At 32.9% G+C, this 23,149-nt stretch overlaps 1 protein-coding gene across 2 annotated transcripts in view; it reads left to right on the top strand.

Annotated features, from left to right (window-relative positions):
* The window catches only part of STAM (signal transducing adaptor molecule), a 52,261-nt gene extending 43,316 nt beyond the window's left edge, over nucleotides 1–8,945 (top strand). For both annotated transcript variants that reach the window (XM_031939904.1, XM_031939905.1), the window contains exons 10-14: nucleotides 2,993–3,080; nucleotides 3,668–3,722; nucleotides 4,527–4,680; nucleotides 5,623–5,798; nucleotides 7,667–8,945. In XM_031939904.1, coding sequence (XP_031795764.1) covers nucleotides 2,993–3,080; nucleotides 3,668–3,722; nucleotides 4,527–4,680; nucleotides 5,623–5,798; nucleotides 7,667–7,892 — 699 coding nt within the window. In that variant the 3' untranslated portion in view covers nucleotides 7,893–8,945. The remainder of the gene's footprint in view (nucleotides 1–2,992; nucleotides 3,081–3,667; nucleotides 3,723–4,526; nucleotides 4,681–5,622; nucleotides 5,799–7,666) is intronic.
* Nucleotides 8,946–23,149: the final 14,204 nt, after the last annotated feature.

Here is a 23,149-nt window from a genome sequence, read left to right as displayed (position 1 = left end):
GGGTTTCAGTATCCTCCTTAAGGTGAATCCTGATCTTTATTCCCATAGTAACTTTCTGTGGTTGAATTCTTCCTCTTTTGCCTGCTCATTTAAAAAAATTACAGCACCTTGTTATTGTAATCACCTTTAGTTCCAAGGTATAGGGGATGGTGCCTCTGATCTCAGATTTTTCATTTTCCCCTCTGACCTAGAACCCAAATCTAACAACTCCTCTTAAGTATCTACCACTAGCAGAGTCCCTGCCCCAGTGCTTCTGCATTCACCAGGTATGTGCTGGTTCTTTTTTGGCCAGAGTATAGTTGGGCCTGGCTTCTTTTATTAGCATAGGTCCCTTAAATCTTCCCCACCTAAGAGGCCTGATTCCCCATACTTTCTGGCTGAAGCCTGGGCTACTTCCCAACCCAGCTATCCCCAGGGCTTGCTATTTCAGCAAAACTAGCCTGGAAGGTGTTTACATTTTAACCATCTCCTCTCTTCCCGGCCCTTCCTCCCCCGCAAAAAACCTGTCAACCCCTCCAATCTGGTATCTTTTTTTGGGATCTTATTTGATTGTTTCAGGAGGACTACTATTCTTCCCCAGCTCCTGTTTATTTTAAATTCTCTACATTCATCCTGAGGCACTATTTTGTCTTGTTTGTGGCAGAAATCTGGAGAGTTTGGATTATTCTGACCTACTGCCCCATCTTCCCAGAATCCTCTTAATTCTTTTGACTTTCTAAGAATGTAGGTAGACATAATGAGAGGTCACTAAAATTTGAGGATGCGTGTGCACTGTCCCTAAGAACTAGCTGGATATTCTTAAACTTCTTTGTTACTTAATTTCTTTGGATTGATTTTGTCTTTCACAGAAGAAATGGGTTGGATTAGATGATCTCTTAAGATTTCTTTTGCTATAACATTCTGTGGTCTTTTTATAAGAAATTTTTATTTTCATTTTATTGGAGGCAATTGTGGTTAAGTGACTTGCTCAGGGTCAAACAACTGGTACCTATATCTGCCCAGATTTGAACTCAGGTACTCCTGACTCTATCCATCAACCCATCTAACTGCCCTTTTAAATAATTTTTTGCTTAGATTTTGATGACTTATTTAAGGCTTTTTATGGTGCAAAAAGATTCAGGAATCCTTTCAAAACTGCACAGGGGAAAAACAGTATTCTATTTATAAAATAAAGTATTTTTCATAGGAAGGCAGTCTTTCTAGCAACTTTTAAAATATAGGATAGTGTGTCAGAGGTAGTTTTGATGATAGACAGTGATTCTATGATCACCCATTTGAACCTGCTGAGTTTAAAACCTTTAAAACTAGGCTGAGACACATAGGGAAGATATTCAAAATCATCAAAGACATTTAAAATAAGAAAATGGCTGAAAATATATGGGCCTGTACTTGCTGAAGCAGTTGCCAAAACTCCCTTACTCCTAGGCACAGTGGAAAATGAACTGATGATCAAGACATTGGTCAACAGAATTGCTGTCTTTAGTTAGAAATGTGCTTATTTGTGTTAGCAGGTCAGCTGTTCTCACACTAAGAAGCTGCACAAAATCTCACTATTTTTATAGGGAATATAGACATTATACATCTGCATTTATTTATACTTACAAGAAATTGCATTTTTAGTGTTAAAAATAAGTGAAAATTTTAAATGACTTGGTAATCACATGATAATACATTGGGTGATTCTTGGGCATTATAAAGTTAGAGTGAAAATATTACTTACACTGGCAAGAAACTGGAAACTGAGTGGATGCCCATCAGCTGAATAAGTTATGAACACAAGGTTTTACAAGAGTTAATGTTGAAAAATTGTCCATGCATATGTTTTTAAAATAAAAAGCTTTAATAAAAAAATAAAAATTTAAGTATATGAATGTTATGGAATATTATTGTTTTGTAAGAAATGATCAGCAGGATGATTTCAGAGAGGCCTGGAGAGACTTACGTGAACTGATGCTAAGTGAAATGAGCAGAACTAGGAGATAATGGTATATGGCAACAGCAAGATTATGTAATGAATCAATTCTTATGGACATGGCTCTATTCAACAATAAGATGATTAAGACTAGTTCCAATGATCTTGTGATGAAGAGAGCTATCTACACCCAGACAGAGGACTATGGGAATTGAGTGTGGACCACAACATAGCATTTTCACTTTTTGTTGTTGATTTTTTGCATTTTATTTTCTCTCTTTTGATTTGATTTTTCTTGTGCAGCAAGATAATTGTATAAGTATGTATGTGTATATTGGATTTAATATGTATTTTTACCATGTTTAACATATATTGGATTACTTGCTTACCATCTAGGGAAAAGGGTGGGGGAAGAGAAAGGGAATTGAACACAAGGTTTTGCAAGGATTAATGTTGAAAAACTATCCTTGGATATGTTTTTGTTATTTATTTGTTTGTTTGTTTGTTTTTATTGTAGCTTTTTATTTACAAGATATATGCATGAGTATTTTTCAGCATTGACAGTTGCAAAAGCTTTTGTTCCAACTTTTTCTCTCCTTCCCCCTACCCCCTCCCCCAGATGGCAGGTTGACCAATACATGTTAAATATGTTAAAATATAAGTTAAATACAATATATGTATACATGTCCAAACAGTTATTTTGCTGTACAAAAAGAATTGGACTTTGAAATAGTGTACAATTAGTCTGTGAAGGAAATCAAAAATGCAGGTGGACAAAATAGAGGGATTGGGAATTCTACGTAGTGGTTCATAGTCATTTCCTAGCTGGCTCAATTCATTGCTGCTCTATTGGAATTGATATGGTTCATCTCATTGTTGAAGAGGGCCATATCTATCAGAATTGATCAGTGGATATATTTTGAATATAAAAAGCTTGGGTTTAATGTTAAAAAATTATCCATGCATATATTTTGAAAATAAAAAGCTTTAATAAAAAAAAAAGAAAGAAAAAGAAAATATTACTTACCTCAGATAAAGAGAACTCATTGTTACTATGTTCTAATTAATTTGTTACTAAAGGATAAAATGGACCAGCTTCTGCAGATGTTACAAAGTGCAGATCCAAATGATGACCAGCCAGATTTACCTGAATTGCTTCATTTGGAAGGTAAATATTATTTTTTCATTAGAGCAATTGTTTCTCATGAATGGAATTTGGGGGATCATTATGATTGGTCAGTATTGTCCTGCTACACTATATCACATATTAAAATAAAATGGAAGGTAATGAATAAAAAAAAAAAAGATCAAAGTGTTTGGTTAGAGACATTTTGTCTTTATCTGAGAGTATCTTGTCAGTCTTTTTATGGTGTAATTTGGCTCATTATATTTTTTGTTCCTTTTTTTTTTTTATTTAAGGAAAGTGTATTATTCTAGGTCTTAAGCTATTTCATACACAAATCAAAGAATCATGATTGTTTTTTGTTTCTCCACTTTCTAGGTCTCACTTGACTTCTATGATTAAGATCTCATCCAAACTACTTTTAGTCTATCAGACAATTTTAGTTAAAATTTTGGGGATTAATTATTCAACAAGCATTTATTAAGCACATTCTATGTGCCGCCCAATGTGTGAGACACTGGGAATAGGTGAAAGGATGAAAAATAAGTTGGTCTTTGGGAGGGGAAAAGGAATGTGATAAAATGTGGCTATGTGATGTGTGATCATATCTTTAATGAATCTCTTATTCTCAGCAATCTGTCACCAAATGGGACCACTCATTGATGAAAAACTGGAAGATATTGACAGGTAAAGAACAAATACTTTTGTGTTGGTACTATGTTTTTTCCTTTTTATGCTCTACCAAAATTGGGTAGTATCATATCTGTTTACGTTGCAAAATATGAAATAATCATATTCTTTACCAGTATCTACCAAATCTTTACAAAAGGTAGTGAAGTAGGCTCAAAAAAATAATAGTTGATGTCATATAGGATTTTTAAGATTTGGAAGGAATGTTCCTCACAGTTAAATTCTGTAGGAATTATCCCTATCTTTCAGATGAGAAAATTGTGACTCAGAAATATTAAATGACTTAACCTATTTTCATATTCCTGTTATGTTATATAATAAGAATTTGAATCTGTTCCTCTGCTGATTCCAAGTCTCACACTGCCATATTGCTTAATCCACTTGGGACTTAAGAAAGAAAATTCTCCAACCCCTTTTTCTTATTGCAGTGAGAATTTAGTTGATTTTCTTCTTAGCTCTTCAGAAATCACTTAAGAATACTGTTCTTGTTAATAAAAGACTATTTCACTCTGGTCATTTGTTTCGGTAGTAATTAGGGAAGCCCTCAGTTGTGGTTGCATAAGCCCATAAACAACAAGAAACTCCCAATTAGGCTTCTGTAGCTTTGAATTTAACTTGTCATAGTGTCGGACTATGACTAGAAATGAGAACAGAGATTCTCTGCTACTTTATAAGAGCCACAGGCTAACTTTTACAATACAGTTCCCTATTGTATTTTATTGTTTATTTATAAAGGTTATCATTTAAACAGTTTAGTTTCTAAGTAACACCTTGGTTTATAATTTATGTGTGATATTGCAGGAAACATTCAGAACTTTCAGAACTTAATGTTAAAGTGATGGAGGCTCTTTCATTATATAACAAATTGATGAATGAAGACCCAATGTATTCCATGTATGCAAAATTACAGAACCAGCAGTATTATATGCAGTCACCTGGTGTTTCTGGTTCTCAGGTATGGTTCGATTTTTTAAATAGCTTGCTGGTTTTTGCATGATTTAAAAATTGATTAATGAAATTACTAAAGAGTTGTTTTCATCTCTTTTGTTACTTTTTTTATTAGATTCTCACCTTTTAATGCCTGTAACGTAAAAAAATTAGATATAGGTTAACATTGTTAGGATAAATTTTGAGTATTATAGTAGAAAATGTCATATTAAAAAACAGGCATTTTGATTGCCTGGAATAATCTTGGTCTGTGGTCTTGGTCTACATTCTGTGGCCTTGTAATTCTTGGTTTGAGATGAGTCAGTAGGTAACTAACTGCATTATTTTGAATTTACTTAGTTCCTGTGAATTTAAAATAAAAATATTGCTGTTGAATTTGCAATATAAGTAAAATTTTTGTAAAATTAAACACTTCCTGTGCTATTATAGATTTGACTACAACTGTCCTTACTAGTGCAAATAATAAAACAGACTGGGAATCATAGCTGTAGAACTAGAAATGGTGTCCCCTCAGATATTCCCTGGGCCTACTGCTTTTATAGATGATCAAACTCAGTTGCAGAAAGGCTAGGCTACGTGCCTGAGCTCATGCTGGTTACTCTAACTATACCGGCCTTGGGCTTCACTCAAAATCTAGTGTCCTTCTCCCTGGTTCCCTGCAGTCAGAGTAGGAGTAGAAGAGAGAGAGGTCTGTGTCTCCTTGTCACATAGTTAATTGTGAATGTAAGAGACCTCGGGCTTTGGCAGTTAGAAGTCCATCTCACTGCCATGTGTTAGCTCTTTGCCAGGTGGAACTCGGATTCATTCATGTCATAGACATTTTTGAAACACTTTATCTTTTGAAAATATTTTTAGTTGTTCCTAATATTTTAAAGATAGTGATGATTAAGTTATGGTTAAAATGGACCTTTTGCATGTCTAATATTTTTATTATGTATATTTTCTCTAGGTATATCCAGGGCAGCCTCAAAGTGGTGCTTATTTGGTGGCAGGGGGTGCTCCAATGGGCCATCTTCAGAGCTACAGTCTTCCCCCAGAGCAAATATCTTCTCTCAGCCAGGGAGCAGTTCCTCCTTCAGCAAACCCAGCACTTCCTAGTCAACAAGCTCAGACTTCTTACCCTAAGTAATTAGAATTTTTTGTTTTGAATGAATTCTAGGAAGAATTTTACTTAAATTTTCTGTTTGCCATCCAGATAGGTACATTTAAATTGTTAGATTAGATTTAGCTTTTTGGATCAAAATTTCTCTGTTGAAAAGTAATTAGTTGCTCCCTTTGAAAACATACCTGAAAAATGTCGTTCTGAAATTTAAATCTACTAGTATTTATGGTTTAAATTACATCGTTCACTTAAAACTTCAAGTTGACTAGAATTTTTTTTTTTTAAAAACATAAGAGTTAAGGTACATGAACTGTACATCAAGAAGCATGGTCAGAAATCAAAGTGGATGAATTATTTTCTTTTTCTTGGAAATCATGTCATTATAACAGGGAGATTAAGTAAGTACCTCTGGGTGAAAGTGGGAAATGAGTTCCATTCAACAAATTCTATTGACATAGATGATGAAACTGGTGTAGCTTTTTACCTAGATGATAGTGCTAATACCTTGATAGCATCCTGGACACCAGACAGGTTAAGTAAACGTTTTTACCTAGCTACTTTTCAAGATCTTATGAGAATTAAAAAAGCCATTCAATTCAGTATGCATTAATCATACACTTTCTATGTATGGGACACTGCGTCTTGTACAAAGACATAGCAAGCCTCTTTATTTCTGGAGCTTACACTTTACTAAAGTTTACACCATGTGAATAAGTAAATAAAAGATAAAAAATAAATGGAGGGAGAAGATACTGATCACCTGGGGCTGATCAGGAGAGAATTCCCTTAGAAGTAAGCTTGAACTGAGCTTTGAAGGAGAATAAGGATTCTGAGGAGCTTGAGTAAAGAGGGAATTTATCTCAGGCCTTTCTGTACAGTCAATTAGGAGGGCATTGGAGGGCTACCAGAAGTCCTTTCATTGGTGGTGTATATTACATCTGGACACACATACCATGTGAAAACATTCTTGTTGCATTTGCTCTGGGATAGCCACACATGCTCTCTTCTACTAAGGTCATAGAGAACTTAGTCATTGAGATATTGAGTAATGGCCAGCTGGTTTCTCTACAAATTATTTTGAAATGACTTTTTTGTGTTCCCAATATTTAAAACTTCAGAGGGTTACTGTAACAGCTGGGATATAAAGCACTGTATCAGACAGGTGGGAAGGCATTTCATTGTAAGCTAACTTAAGCTAACTTTAGCACACATTAAAGTGAACTATAAAACTGGTCCTACAATCCACAACACACAAACATGCTTTCAAACTTACTTTAATCTAAATTTTTATCACCTTAGGTCAACGGGTCTCAGTCCTTGATAAGAGTACTGAGAAAATGAGCATGGATTGAGATTTTATTTTATTTTCTGACCTTTGACCTTAGAGAATGAATTTGTTCTTCCATTATCAAATAGAAATCAAACATTGAGACCCAAATGATGAGGTGCCCCTTAAAATATGCTTAATTGCCATAATAATTTAAAACTCTGTAATTTAGGTAAATGCCTGAAAATATACTTTGTGGGTTTTTTTGCTTTTTTCCCCCTCTCTTTTACATGATTTTTACTTACATATTTTCTTTGAAAAAAGGTTTTATTTAAAGCCAGTTGATATATACTATAATGGTTTCCCAGCCCTACAATTAACATACATTAACAACTTTGTATTTTTTCTGAAATGGATCTAATACAGAATACTAATGGAAAATTTAATCAAATTTGTTGATCAAGTTGATATCAAGGTAAAAACTTGGCCCTATTTTTAATAATAATTATCTTGGAAAAGGTCCTGTAATTTTGTTTATGTATAGCATTTTAGCATTTAGCATTTATCACCTCTATCTAAATGATATATAAATTAATATTTGTCTTAATTTTTTTTCTTTTTCAGCACAATGGTCAGTTCTGTACAAGCAAATACATATCCCAACCAGGCTTCAGTATATAGTCCTCCTCCTGCTGCTGCTACTGCTGATGTCACAGTATACCAGAATGCTGGAACTAGTCTGTCCCAGGTGCCAAACTATAACTTAGCATCCTCTACACTGCCTCAGCCACCCGGTAATCAACAACCACCTCAACCACAACAAACATATACCCAGAAGGCTCTTCTATAGGACCCGAAGTTGAGATTCCTAATTGTGGCTAACCTCTGCTAAGTCCAGCTGACAACATTAAGAGTTTCTTCTTTTAAAATCTTAAGATTTGTTTATCCTCCACTAATAGGAATCTATCTTGAGAAACAAATGCAGTGCTTGAAGAAGGTAGAACTATGTTCAAATTGCACTGACTTTTTAGGGAATTTTCATTTTTTGCAGAGGAATGAAACTATTTAGAACATTTAATTACTTTCAAAATGCCTCAAAATTGGTACAAGATTATTTATATCTGGTAAAATTGGCTGGTCTGTGAGAAACTCAATCTTGCAAAACTTGTGGCATATAGGTTATGTACATAGTATTGTGTGTGACTTCATTAGTGACCATTTTGAATTGTAATGGTGATCATGTGAATATATTTAACACTTAAATTAATTTTACTTCACTATTTTATTTTAGTCATAAGCAAACTACCATGTTTCATAGAGTTTTATGTGGACTTACTGAGATTGCAATATCTTTTTAAAAGGCAAGAGAATGAAATGTTGTAACAATAATTTGAGAGCTTTATGTTGTCTGTATTTTGTTTCACACTAATTGAACCTATGTTTTGCTAATTGTAAACAGAACATAAATGTATCATGGCTTCCTACAGCCTTTGATTACTGTTAACTGTCATATCAAGATGAATTAGCCAAATTTTCAATGAGGTTGTAGAAAATGATAACCCTCTTTTTAACAAGTTATTAAATTTAATTTTGATATTTTGAAAATACTCACCATATCATGGGACCATGAGATAAGTTAAGTAGAATCTCATACCTTACATCTTATTGTTTAAAATATATGTTGTGGGATTTTTTTCTTAGTGAAAATATGTAATTAGATTTCTGAATTGTTTTCTGTGTTTATTGGTGGCAATGACACCAAAGACGAAGGGGAATGAATGGAAATTTTTAAACTGGAAAGAAAACATAAAATACACTACATTTTCCATGTGTCGCGTAATTATTTAGAGATTCTTTAAACTCTTGGAAGTTGAGAAATTATAAACGCTTTTGGAAATTAAGATTTGATGCTTCTCTATTATCCTTTTTGACTATTTAAAAATCTATTTCTTTGACAGTGTGTGTTCTTTAATTCATTGAAGAGAGAAGAAAATATAATTCAATTCATAATTTCCTTAGTATCTTATGTATTTACAACTATAACCTTTGGACTTAATTTTTTTTTTAGTTCTTTGTCTGGATTCTTTTTGATTCTGTTTTGCTTCTTCATTGAAAATAATGCCGTTTTATTTATTTCATAATTTTGTGATTTTGAATATTAGATTGAAAAACTTTGGCATTAATAACATCCCAGCTCTTCTTATATATTTGTGGTTACTCTGGTTGTATTACATTATATTGCTAGGCACTAATACATCACTGGTAATATTCAAACTCATAGATTTTTCACATCTATGTGAATATTATTATATTTGATTTCTATTCTTCATAGCATATTTCCACTCCTTGACATGGCTTACTAAAATTTCAACAGATTTACTTTATCATTCTTGGAATGCTGGAAATCTTGATGGTCTTAAATTTCAATATTTTGTTGCAGCGATATGCTTTTGCTACAAATGATATTTTCTTGGTCTCATGACAAATCTATTTTTAAATTTATTCACTGTTTATTCTTGACATATGTTATCATTGTCTTTCTTGATAAACCTTGATACCTAAGAGATGGTTTTTTCTTTCCCACTTGAATAGTTTAACTCTATTGACAAACCATGCCCTAAGTTAGAAATTCTTATTTTACCTAGTATGTATCTGGTAAATTCCAGTTAGCTCTCTGTGAATATTGACTTCCTTACTGAGTTTGTCTTTCACGTTTTTGGTAGCCAGCCTTTATATCTTGTAATCCTCAATCTCTTTGTGGTAATATTCATATTTGTTATAGACTCATGCAGATCACATGCCTCATGAGAGTATTAGGTTCATAAATTCAGCAATGATTGTATATCATAGGACAGAAACATTTTAAATGGGAAGTACTTAAAGCTAAAAATATTAATCTTTCTCTTGTTTATTACATTTATTAAGAATCTAAGTATGAAATCTATTTAATAAGCAAAATTTAGCTTTTCCTTCTTAAGTTTAGTGTTTCATGACTTCTCTTCGATTTTCCTCTTGCTATCAAGATTTCAAATATCAATTTCCAAAAAATTTGAATAGATTGTTCATGTAACTTAGTTTTTCAATTATCTTCATACTTATTGCTGCTGTTGCTTTTCCTTCAGAAACGTGTGTGTATCGAACTTGGCTATAAAACTATTTAGAAATCCTTAATTTAGGATATCCCCTATATGATAGATTAGTTTCTTTAAAAAAGTGTGAATTGAATTGTCAAGCAAATTTCTTTAAAACAAATTCCATATTTCTAAATTTATAAGATTTGAGAGAGATTCCTGAGAAAATATCCTCTTCTTCTATTAAAATCTTTGGAGGAAGATTACTAGACATAGCTTGCTATGCTAATTCAATAGTACTATTTTCTTATAGGAGCATCTATGTAGTAGCCAGTAGACATCTTTGCATGAGTTTCTAGTCCCTTTCACTGTTCTAATCCTGTTTATCCTGGCAAAAATATTTTTATCATGTCTATATAAGAACTATAGACTTTTCCACATAGCAACTTGCAAATTTTTATTTTCTTCATTAGTGTTTAAAATACTGATAGTGCTTGGTTATGATAACTTGACATAAGTAGCAGGTGCCATGTTTTATATCTGGCCTCTTTCAGCCTGAAAATAATTCTTTAAGTTTTAGGTTTTGTCTTCCATAATATTTAGGTAAATCCAAAACTTTAAAAATCAAGTTTACTTAAAAAACTGGGTCATTTATGGAAATTTTAATCTTTGGTTTGTATCAGTGGTAATCAAATAGGTGGAATCGTCTGTTTTTTTTTTTTTTTTTCTTATTAATTTACTTAAAAATCCCACCTAACATATAAATACACATACACACACACACACACACACGTATATATGTATACATATATATAAATTTCTGATTATATTACTCTTTATTTTCGATAAAAAGTAACCATTTTTGCAAAATTTTCATTATTGAGGCCTCTTTTTTTTGTAATCCTTTTCTTCATTGAACTAATGTCTTATAATCTTTAGTTTGAAGATTCTTTTACTTTAGAACAAAACTTCGTTTAAGTATCCCCTGAAAGTAAGTAAAGTCACTAAGATATTCCATTTTAGTATTGTAATCCACTTGATTATAAGTTGTTTTTTAATTGGCATTTTTCTTCCATATATTATATAAGTGAAATATTATGTCTCAGATTTAGATGCCTTATTTTTTCTTGAACATATTCATCTTGTAAAATAATGACAGGCTTCAGCAATGTTCCACTTAACTCTTAATCTCATTTTCCAGACTTCCTTTTCTCCCCCTGGATAGCTACCTTGCCACCCTGGGGAATGCTGTTCACTTGATTGCAGACTGCTTTCTTAGTTCCTAGTTCATTGCCTGGCACATATTAAATGTTGTATCTATTTTCTCTACATATTCCCATGATACATAAATAGTAAATAGAGATAGCCTCTTGTTCATTCTAAACATAATACTTTATTAGTAATAGATATATTAATATCTTACCTTAGATGAGGTATTGAAATCACTTGAACTGCATCATTAAATTCTGTAATTTGTGAATTTGTAAATAATTGAAATGTGTTCTGTTTTTGCTTTAGCCAATTTTGATAAGTTTTCTAAGTTATATTTTATTCTTCCTTAGAGGGTTCTGTTCATAATTTAATCTAATTTTTTCTTGATGATTTCTAGTGATCAATATAAACAGTCATTCTTTTTACCTTTGCATAAAAGTAGCATAATTGATCTATTTTTGAAATTTTGTCTTTTTTCTTTTTATTCAGTGTTGTAGCTTTCTGTTGATTTTGTTGCTTTTGTTATGCAATCTGTTGAGAAACTAGATAATTGAGCTTGTGAATTTTCAGGTGAAAGCCTTTTCCTGAGTGAGAACTTGAGAATGGTAATGGCTACTTAGGGGCTTAGAAAACCTTTTTTTTCCACTGCTAAGAGTTATATCTGGAAGGATTCTGGCTTTGAGTCTGACCCAGTTATTGTTTATTAGACATTTTTTTACATATTAGGTTTTGTGACAAAAATCTAAAATAGTTTTTAAATAAATTCTTCAGATTTAATTAGCTATCATTCTACATAAGCAGCATGCAATGAATAGAGTCAAGGCCTGGAAATCAGAAAGGATCAAGTTCTGTCTCTGATTAGACACCTAATCCCTCAGGGCCATTGGCACCCCTGCAGATCAAGTTCCAGGGGAAGTATTGATCTGCTTTCCCCTATCTTGATAAAAATGTCAAACTTCCATAAATATTTGGATAACTTCTCTTTACCATCATCTTTAAGTCCATAGTATTCTTCTTTAAGATAAATAGGATCTTGGATTTGGAGCTGAAAGAAAACTTAGAAACCATCAAGTCCAACACTTTCATTTAATATGTGAGGAAACTGAGGCACAGTGAAGTGAATTGCCCTGAGTCCAGTTCCACATATTCCATGCCAGGGTTTATTAAACTTTGTCCACTCATGACTGTCTCGAACCTGAACCAAGTTGTTTCTGGCAGCATTCGGATGTGTGCAGTACGGAATGAATCTATGTGTTCAGAACCAGGGCTGTAGTGAAGTCATGTGATATAGGCAAGTACTGCCAGAAATAGTTAGAATTCATTATGCATTTATTCTAATTTTTGGCATTTTGTTCAGAAACCTTTTATGATCCCACATTCATCTGGGGTTAAGACCTACAGGACAAGAAGCTTTGCTGGGACCATACTGCCCCACTGCATTTAAATGCTTCTTTTGGTTTGTTAATACTTATGTTGTAAAGGTAAAGATCCTGGATATGTTTAGTTTAGATGAGTTTACTCCCATGGATAGTAGCAACATTTCTAGCATTTTTAAAATTTATTTTTTATTTTGAATAGATATATGCATATTTTTAAGTTATAATTTGTTTTGCTACTTTTCATTTATCAAGCTTATTTCCTAATCTCTCGGTGACTGTATCTTAATTGCCCCAGGCCTTTACAGTTATTCCTTTGAGATCCTTGGGCTGCTATATTCTATAAGGCCTTGTAATAGCTTTAACAGTTTTGTGTTCTTTGTCCTGTGTAATACAATGACCTTTATTAATAGGCTTTGCTGACCTTTTTCCCCATGTTTATTCCCTAATACAAGCTTATTGTAATTTATTGTCCTAGAAGTGATTTGACTTCCTCTTCAAGATACTGTTGTAAATATCCTCATTTGTCCTGAATGGATTGAGAATCAGCAATTTATATAAGTTATGACTAAAGTAATGTGACTGAATTTTAAATTTTCCCTTATATGCCACAGAATTTAGGAGTTAGAAGGGTCCTCAGAAACTATACAGAGCAGACCTTACATAATATGTAAATGTATCTTGTATCCTTTAAAATAACCAGCCTATGGAGTCTAATACACCTCTCAGTTATGTCTGACTTTTGACAATTTCAAGAAACCCACTGGCCATTTCCATTGTGAAGGATGTTAGCAGAATATTCCTGAAGGCATTGTCAAAAGCAGTTTTTTAAAAATGTTTTGAACAGTGACAGTTTAGTTTGGGGTAAGTATACAAACTGTTTACTTTGAAGGGAGAAAACACATTTGTATATATGTTCTGTGTTTAAAATAATTTTTGTTTCTTTATAACTACACGTTATATTCCTATCATCTTGAAATAAGTCTGAGAAAGGGAAAAGAATGAAAATACTGTCCTTTACTTGTTAGTAACTTTGAATGTGTATGAATTAAAACATAGAATCATCATACTTGATAAGTATCATTAGCACAGACATTGCCAAGTCATTGGTTATCGGTGAAGTTTATTTAGTTACTACATTATTTTTTTTTTTGACATCTTGAAAAGTTTATAATTCTGTGCTGTTACAGCAGAAAATTAATAGATTTTCCATATGAGTGTCTAATAGCTAGTTTGTTAGTTAAAATAAAATGTATTTGAAGTGTTGAGTCTATAGCTCTTAAATATTAAACCAGACCTATTTAAAATATTTCTAGACAAACTAATGCTTTTTCTCTTTCTAGAGAGGAGATTACATAGGTAAACTTTATCCAAATAATCTAAAATATGTTGTATTATTCTGATTCATCTCTAATACCAAGTATAGTGATGAAGGAAAACTGCATTTATTAGGAATTTTTCATATTTTTTGTCAATTTATGTCAGTTATGTAAGTTATAATCTCTTACATAAAAGAATATCTCACTTCTTGGCCTCTACCAGACATTAACAATATTATGGAGGTCTGCTTATTTTGATATATTTTGACATTAGTGTCAAACTTGAATGAAAATAGTCATTTATTAATAGTCTATTATCTTTTTACAATTCTGCAAGGATAGGATAAGACAAACCAATTTCTATTTTACTCTTTTAAAACAATAAAAATTGTATTACATTATTTTTTAACATCAACTAATGATCTTCTGTATGCCTGCTCATTACCTCTCAGAGAGCTATCCTTTGTAGCAAAAATTTTTTGTTTTGTTTTATTTAATTTTGGATGTCTTTGTTATTCTGGAAAACTTGTACTACTTCAAACAAAAGAATGAACTTTGTAATGAACTGTCTCTGAAAAACCTAGAAAGTTCTTCAGTTTTGGCTTCCTTTACTTTCTTCATAAGACCCTTTCATAATTTTCTTTTTATCCTGAAAAGAGCATACTGACTCATAAAAAATTGAAAATCTAGATGCATTTATTTTGCTACTTTCATTACTGGGAGAAAGAAATTTGCCTTTTTTCACTTAAAAGATCCTCAGTCCTGCTGGTTGAATATTAAAGTGAAAGAGTACAAAAAAGCCTCAGTATCTAATGCTACTGGAAGAAGGCATTCTGTATAACAATTGTTTTCATGTAGTAATCACTTTATTAATTTGTTACATATAATATGCATGCATGTATTTTTTAGATCTTTTTTCCATCTATAATAAGATAATCTAATTATCTTGTTTGTGTTTTAAAGGAATGGGAAGGGGTTGTGATGATAGTGGAAAGAGCTAACAACGAATTTTTACCAGATAATATTGTACCTTAAGGACCTGATCTGTTATCATAGCTTAGTCAGTGTTAAGCACAGTGCTTGAAAAAAATCAAAAGTCTGATTGATATGTAGCAATCATTTTTAACTGGAATATGGAAGAAAAGAATAAAGATCATAATCAGGATGTGAGGGAGCCAGCTCTCAGAGACATTGTTAAATTTTATTGTAAAAGTCTGGGAATGTGATTCTTGGCAAAATTGTACTTTTGGAGACACTTTTTCTTCAATAAGCTCTCGTCTCAGTCCTTTAGTTTTTGTTTCAATAACCTTGGTATCCTGGTAACCTAAAGTATCCTGGGAAAGGATACTTTAACATCTGTAAGGCTTAATATCTCACACTATTGGTGCTGATTTTTTAAACTATATTTTTACATGGGTGCTTTTGTTCATTGTTGTGCATGTGGCTTTAAAGAAAAGGTTATAAGTTTTCACCAAATGTGATTAACTTCACCAGAGTTAAGATATATTCTGGGCAACATAACACCTTAATCTTCCTATTTATTCTGAGCTTTTTACATTTCTGAGGCAATAACTTCCTATTAATCATTAAGTGACCAAAATGCCTCTGACACTAGAGTACTTTGGATTCTAATTATTATTTTTTTCCTTAGTTACTAGTTGGTAGAATGAACTTAACATTTTTATATCAATGAAATCCTAAAACTTAACCAAAAAAATTAAATGAGTACTAATTAAGTGTGAAAACACTAGGAAAATATATTTTACTCACAGTATGTGCTCCCAGAATTGCATCTAGATTATATTTTTAATCCCTTTTTTCCCCCAGTAAAACTTGTGAATTCAGTTTGGAGACTTCTAGGAGCTAGATGGAGGGTAATTTTAGGATACTAGTCAGGTAATAATTTTCTCATTTCTCTGTCGAAGGAATTGAAGAAAAATAAGTTGCAATCGGATTTTTCTTGAGATTTACAGCATAAATTGTAGTGAAGTTTTTAAATTTCATATTTTATACATACTTCATTACAGTATTTTAAAAAAAGAAGTCACTTTTATTTGATCAAAGATTTATTTGTAAAAACAAATCTTAGCTTTCTCTTTGAATGCAACAATATTAAAAATGAATAAGCATTTGGTCTGTGCTATTTATGATACATTTCTTAAACCAAATGTTCATGTGAGCAATTTGAATAGTGTTTCTAAATTTATATCAAGGATGGTCAATGATATTTAGAGCTAAAGGAATGTAGTAATCTCTGCTTTTGCATGGAATATAAGTACACAAAAAATCATCATCAGGCATGAACTTTGAAAATAATATGCTCTACTTTTATGTAATTGTTGTCCATGTTAAAATTAAGATTGAATGTCAAGTATTCTGTGTTGGTACAGTAAAAATCTCTTGTGAATTATGTTTACTTCTTGTAAGAAATGCTAATTGCTCCCTAAGGGATGAAAGTAAAATGAACATGAAATATTTCTGTACATTCTGTTCATTCATAAAAAAAAAAAATGGATAATTGTATATCACATGTAATTTGGGGATTTATACTTAGTTCAACAAAATCTATTTTTATGAACAATATTTAAATTTTACTTATGAGTTTTCAGGGGGTGGCATGCCTATGTTTCACAGAGTAGATGAAAATCTGCTTTTACATATGTATATATATTTGTCATTTGAATGAATGCAATTCAGAGCGGTAAACCTAAGGTCTTTTATTAGAAATGAATTAGCCTTTAATTTATAACTTGATAAAGAGTTATATTACAGAAATAATGTATGCATCTGTTACTTATAGGATTAATGACAGCAGTTAATAATGTTGAATTTTACACATGTTCCCTTTCTCATGCCAATCCATCACAATTTGATATTAAGGAATCTAGATTTCTCAGATAATCCAATTTTTGCTTCATACTCTTTGCTTAAGACACTGCCTAAAAAAAAAAAAAGAAATCAATTATATTTTATTTTATTAGTTCTTATAATTTATTTCCCTAGAACGTTGAGATTCACTCCATTCATTCAAAGATGAGACCCAGAGAAGTGATTTTGGCCCAGCTGTCTACCATCTGCATAGATATTTAGTTATCTATCAGAATAGATAGATAGATAGATAGATAGAATCTGATAGAAGCTATCAGATCGGGCTAGCCCAGAACACCTTAATGTTATCTGCATAGGCTATCCCCCACTCCATTAACAGACAGACAAGTGAATGTGTGACCAGGGAGTGATCGTTTTTTAGACTGGGGGTTTCTTTTTTCCTTGTTCTTACTACACAACTGAAATAAAAGACTTTTTCATTTTTTTTTCTAAAGGATCTTGGCATACATACATGCTAGGAAAAACATAAATGCTGTCATAAGTAAGTTAATGTACATTGAAGTATAACATTCCTTTCAGATTTAGAAGATAAAAGTTGTTGAAGGTGAACAATAAGTGGACATAGTGAGTGGTACATTATAGTGACTAAATTGTAATTATATGCCTATAATTTAAAATTAATGACAGACTTTTACAAATCATCAGCCAGATATGTAGTAAGCATTTACTATGTGTCAGGTACTAGGTATATTAAGTCTAGAAGGGACTTAACAGGTAATTTGATTTAACTTTATTTGCTATATAAGGAAACAGGTTCAAAGATTTAATGCCAACATTTGAACCTAATTCTTTTTACTCCAAATCCTGTATTATATTCCTTGCATTATATTAAATGCAAATTTCTGCGGTCTTGTTCATTTGATTTGCAGATGAAATAGTCCCAGCTCAATAAAACCTGCACATACCAACTCAGCAGAAACTTGCTCAATTCTGAAATTAAGACAAGTACTTCAGATGATGGAAATGTAGCAAGATGTAATAGAATCTCCAAGATTCAAAGTAAAAATATTAGTAAGAAATACTATCTCTGGTCTCAGACACTTAATACTTCCTAGCTGTGTGACCCTGGGCAAATCACTTAACCCCAATTGCCTCAGCAAAAAAAAAAAAAAAAGGTATATCTCCTTGACTATCATTCTTTTCTCCTTTGGCACTGCTGGGGAAAATTCTACCATATACTAATACTGGAGCAAGGTAAGAATCAGGATGCAACTTGGAATGTGTCTTCCTTCAATATAAACTAAGATGAAAAATCCAAATTCCAGCAGCTGAGAAATCTTGAAGAAGGTTGCCTATAGCTGAGGCAGTTTTGTAACATGATGGTTATTCAGTGACTACCTATATTAATGATTATGCGTCTTTCTCAAACTTCATTTTCTTCTCAGATTCTCTATTTATGTGCTCCTATCATCTACCTCTTGTGGAATATCAGTCATTAGTGCATGTCTAGAAAAGTTCATGTTAAACTTGATTATAATGATTTGTTTCTCTTAAATGTTGTCATTGCCAACTCTGACTTGCATATGAAAAGTGATGTTAGAAATCAAGGATGAACAGCATTTGACAACAGATGGACAACCTAAATGTTGCACCAGGCCTCCAAAATATTAAATGAGCAAAAAAAAAAATATATATATATATACCAACTCACTGAGTGGATCTGCTATGAAGAATTAACTGGAAAAATACTAACGGGAGTTACCTAGAATTGAAGAAAAGTAAACAAGGTTACTTGTCTGCACAAATGGTGGAAAAACAGGAGATCTGATTTGTAGAAATATATATTTAGGGGAAATAAAACAGAGAAAGTCTGATTTGAAAACTGAATATACCTTTGAGGTTTTAAAGTTTTATATAGTTAACATTTCACAATTAATGCTGTTACTCTTATAGAATTATTAATTATAAAAGGTATCCCAAAAGTCACTTCCTTACTATTGAAATGTCCTGTATTTGAGCTTCAGTAGCCAGAGCAGAGCAATGAAAATATCTTGAGTTCTTTCATTTGCAGAAATGGGAACCTTTTATTCTTATTCTTTGACCAATCACTTGATAAGTTTGGAAGCTGAAATTAAGTATAAAATGTAATTATTGGAAGCATGAGAATTTTGGTAATTGTCTTTTAAACTGCAAGATTTTGAAAGAATTAATTTCTAGTTTGTTTGGTGACCTTCATTCCTCATTACTTTGCCTGTGGCATTTTTGCTTCAGAAGATAGGTGCTGGTTTTGAAAGCATACTCATTTTCTTCATTCTATTATATTAGCATCTACTCTATTAGGTGGGTCCTTGTGGGCATATTTATATGCACACACACTTGATGTAAAAGCTTGTCTGCTGAGAAATCAGATCTATGGATGAAAGGAACTTTGGAGACTTTCAATTCCAAACTCATGCCAGTGAGTAAAAATTGGGACATGGGAAAAGTGGAAATCCAACTGCATAAGGGAGGAATTTGTTGTGCCTCAGTTCCTTTGACTCCTGGGCATCTGCTCTCTCTGCCTGTTTCCCTTTCTCCACTGCTCTTCCTGGACAGGTGAGACTTAAAGAGAGGAGGAGACTGGCTCAAAACAACTTAATGGTCCTATGTGAAGGGAGTTAGGGGAGGGATCTTTTGGAAGCAAGACAAAAGGTAGAAGGGAGTGTTGTAGGGATGATGCCATGACTGTAAAATCAGACAAACCTGCCATTGATGGTATTGGGGTGGGGAGGATCAAAGTATAGACAAATATGGGAAGATCTACAGGTTGCTCAATGGAAAAATCAGAATTAGTTCTAGATAAAGGCTACAAAAGTAGGATTGAATTGTCATGGGAAATCTGGAGATTATTATATTACCTGCTCCACTCTAAGCAAGTGATATCATAATATTAGAGAGGTCTGGCTTCCTAGCTAGGAAAAATAAAAATTCTACATATCACAATAGCTGTGTGGTCATAAACAAATCCTTTAATTCATAACATGTTGCAACTTTCCCCTTCTGTGTGGTTTTCCATTGATCTTTTGAGTGACCTGTAACATAAATTCTTTGGAGACTCTAATATGTCATGATTGCAACCATGTAACATCACTGGAAAAATATTGATGTTAAAAAGAGGGACTTTTATTTCAGGAAGAAATCTAGGATCACTAAAGTATTAGACCTGAGGGAAAACAATGATATTCGTAATTAAATATTTCCTTTGTTTCTGTGGTAAGTACTACAATTTTTTTTTCAGGGCTCTATTGAAACGTGGTACATCTTCCATCTAGAGTGGTATCCATGATTGGTAAAGTATTGAAGCTTTAGGAAGTTTAAATTGTATCCATTTTCATAAATCAATAATAAATGGTTTCAGTTGTGTCCCATGTGGGAACGATGTATGTATGTGTATGTATGAAAGGGAAGGAGGGAGATTTAAGTAAAGCTGTCAGATTAATGAACTAAGAAATGAGTTCCATTCTCATTAAAGTTTTCTATGAACAATATTGTTGGCCAATGCTGCCTGAATAATTTATCCCTTAGAGAGGTTTAAAATGTTTTAGGATTGCATAGTAATAGTTTTCAAAAGTAATTTTAAACACCCTATCTCATTTGATTTAACAAATCTTGGGAAATAAAATCAGCTTTTTAGAATTGGAAATGATAAAGGAGATTAACCTGTCCTGGGATTGGTATTATACTCATTTTATAGTCAAAGAAATTTTAGGTGTGGAAAGGAGAGAGTGGAATCAAACAGATAGTTTAAGCCATGAATGGAGCCTGAGTCCTATTGGCTTCTTATCTACTGTTTTTCCTTATCGTATTGTTTATCTTGGAGGGAGGGGGCATAAATTATATCCTTCCAGAGATGTATGATTAGAAAGGGAGTTAAGCTGGTTGTATTGTGAGAGTACTGTTGTAGTCAACAGGCTGAATTTCTTACCCAGTATTTTGGTGGACTCTCCTAAGAATTATTTAGAAAAAGAAAAAATCATACAGGATTAGGATTTGTAACTAGGATGTGGTCTGCACTGTTGCCTTGGAGGGGAGGATATACTTATCAATGAGTATAACCCTATTGAACTATCACAGTCTATATTTTTTTATGCATAAAAAACAGGCTCCTGACCTGACCTTTGAATTGTGTTGCTAGTAATGGCAATAACTTTGCCTTAACAACTCTACATACTCACCTTGTGATCAGTGATACTCATTTATACCAATGATGTCATGTGACCTACCCCATCCTCATGCCTCCTGAAATATTCTGGTGACAGTTTCCTTATCTAAAATGCTGTCCATCTCTAATCCCTCCATGATTCTGAATAGTCACTTCTAAGTTTTATAGCATTTCCAAAATAACCTCCGATAACGAAATCCTACATGTTTTTCATAGAAAATACATCATGATACAAGTGGATGATAGAGTTGCTTAATGACTGTCAGATCGGTCTCACCCATTGAGCAGACAATCAAATAGAAGAGGCACTGTAGGGGGTAGTGTCAACACTTTTAATCCCTAACGAAAATACCCCCTCCTACCACTGACCCTTATCTTTATTGGCTGAGGATCTTACATTCTAAATTCGGGAACTACCCAAGAAATTGAACTTGACCAATAAGTACATAGTTGCCCATATCTGACCCAAACAGAAAGACACTGATGTCATAGCAGGATAACAAGGGGACTTAAGTATGCCCTTCACTCAATGCTTAAAGTCCTTCAGGCCTACTCAAACTTTCACAACTGTCTTGAAAGATCTCACCTCATCTCGTTCAATGGGATCTTGAAAAGACTAAACTGGAAATATAATTGAACGCCATTTATTAATCAGTCTGCTTGAGAGATGGCTTGTTTTCAAAATAGTTCCAAATCAGTGCCTTCCTAGGCAACCTACATATTATAAGCTTTTTAGGATTTTGATTTAAGATTTTAAATATGCAGAATATCAGCCTGGAATATTGGGGGGGGGGGGAGGAGAAAGCCCTGGATTAGCTATCATAAGACATGCATTCTGATCTAATCTCTGTTACTCTATTATCTGGAACAAGTCATTTTAGCCTATTTGTGCCTCAGTTTTCCCATTTGAAAATTGAGAGTATTAGACTCACTGGCATCTAAGATCCCTTCTAGATTTAAATCAGTGATCACTCTGTTTAGGACGTAAAATCTTGTTTAGATTCATGCTGACAGACTGTTTTGAAAGCTGATCTCTAAATGGTTATGTGGCAAACTGCTGCTAAAGAAGGAATATCAATATCACCAAAGCCATATGGATGGTACATTCTCAACCTTCTGAGGAAGGAAAGCACAAAGAACTGCACATCAACCTTTGTCACCTTCCAGGTAGCCTTCAGCACTTAAGGGACTGTAGATCATCCTCATTGGAATGGGCAATTATAATAAAGGAGAAAATGGACTATATCTAATATTTTTAAAAAGAGAACATACATAAAAACTATGGATTAATTACCCAATATCCAGATTTCCCTATTTAATTCCCAGCTTACTTATATATTTATAAATATGTTAATATATAATGTATTTTAATGTTAATATACAATAGTAAATATTAATATATAATAAAATTAAATCTTTTTTTAACAATAAACATTTGGCACCTATTATATAATTCGAAGAAAGATGGGGAGGAGATGAGATCAGAGAAATAAAATCATACTTCAGTTTAGGAAAAGCATTTTGGCAGCTAAGTGGAGGATGTCTTAAGGTAGAGTCCAAGCAGATGGCATTTGCAGAAGTCCAGGTGAGAACTAATGAAATTCTGTAAAAAAGAGGTAGTGACTATAAGTGGAGAGAGAGATTATTTATGAGATGAAGCAAAAGAAGAAAGGACAAGAATTGACAATAGATTGCATATATGTGTGTGTAAAGAATTGAGCTTGACTTTGAGTTCATGAGCCTGGTCTATTAGACTGTGAGGTCCTTGAGGATTCATTATCTTTTGCCTTTCTTTGGCAAAGAAAGCGCTTAAAATTGCTCTAAGACATTTGGGGTAGGGACAGCTAGGTGACACAGTGAATAGAGCACCATCCCTGAAGTCAGGAGGACCCGAGTTCAAATGTGACCTCAGATACTTAGCACTCTCTAGCTGTGTGACCCTGGGCAAGTCACTTAACCACAATTGCCTCAGTAAAAAAACAAAACTTTTGGGATACACTATAAATGTGAGTTGTTTCTATTGTACCTAATGCTTGGGGGCGGGGGGGGAATGATATGGAGTATTTAATTAGAAATTTTTTTCATTGTTCCCAATTATC

This window comes from Sarcophilus harrisii, chromosome 5 (genome assembly GCF_902635505.1).
Source record: "Sarcophilus harrisii chromosome 5, mSarHar1.11, whole genome shotgun sequence".
NCBI lineage: Eukaryota > Metazoa > Chordata > Mammalia > Dasyuromorphia > Dasyuridae > Sarcophilus > Sarcophilus harrisii.
The sequence above is the reverse complement of the archived record's forward strand: the minus strand, read 5'-3'. Positions and strand labels throughout refer to the sequence as shown.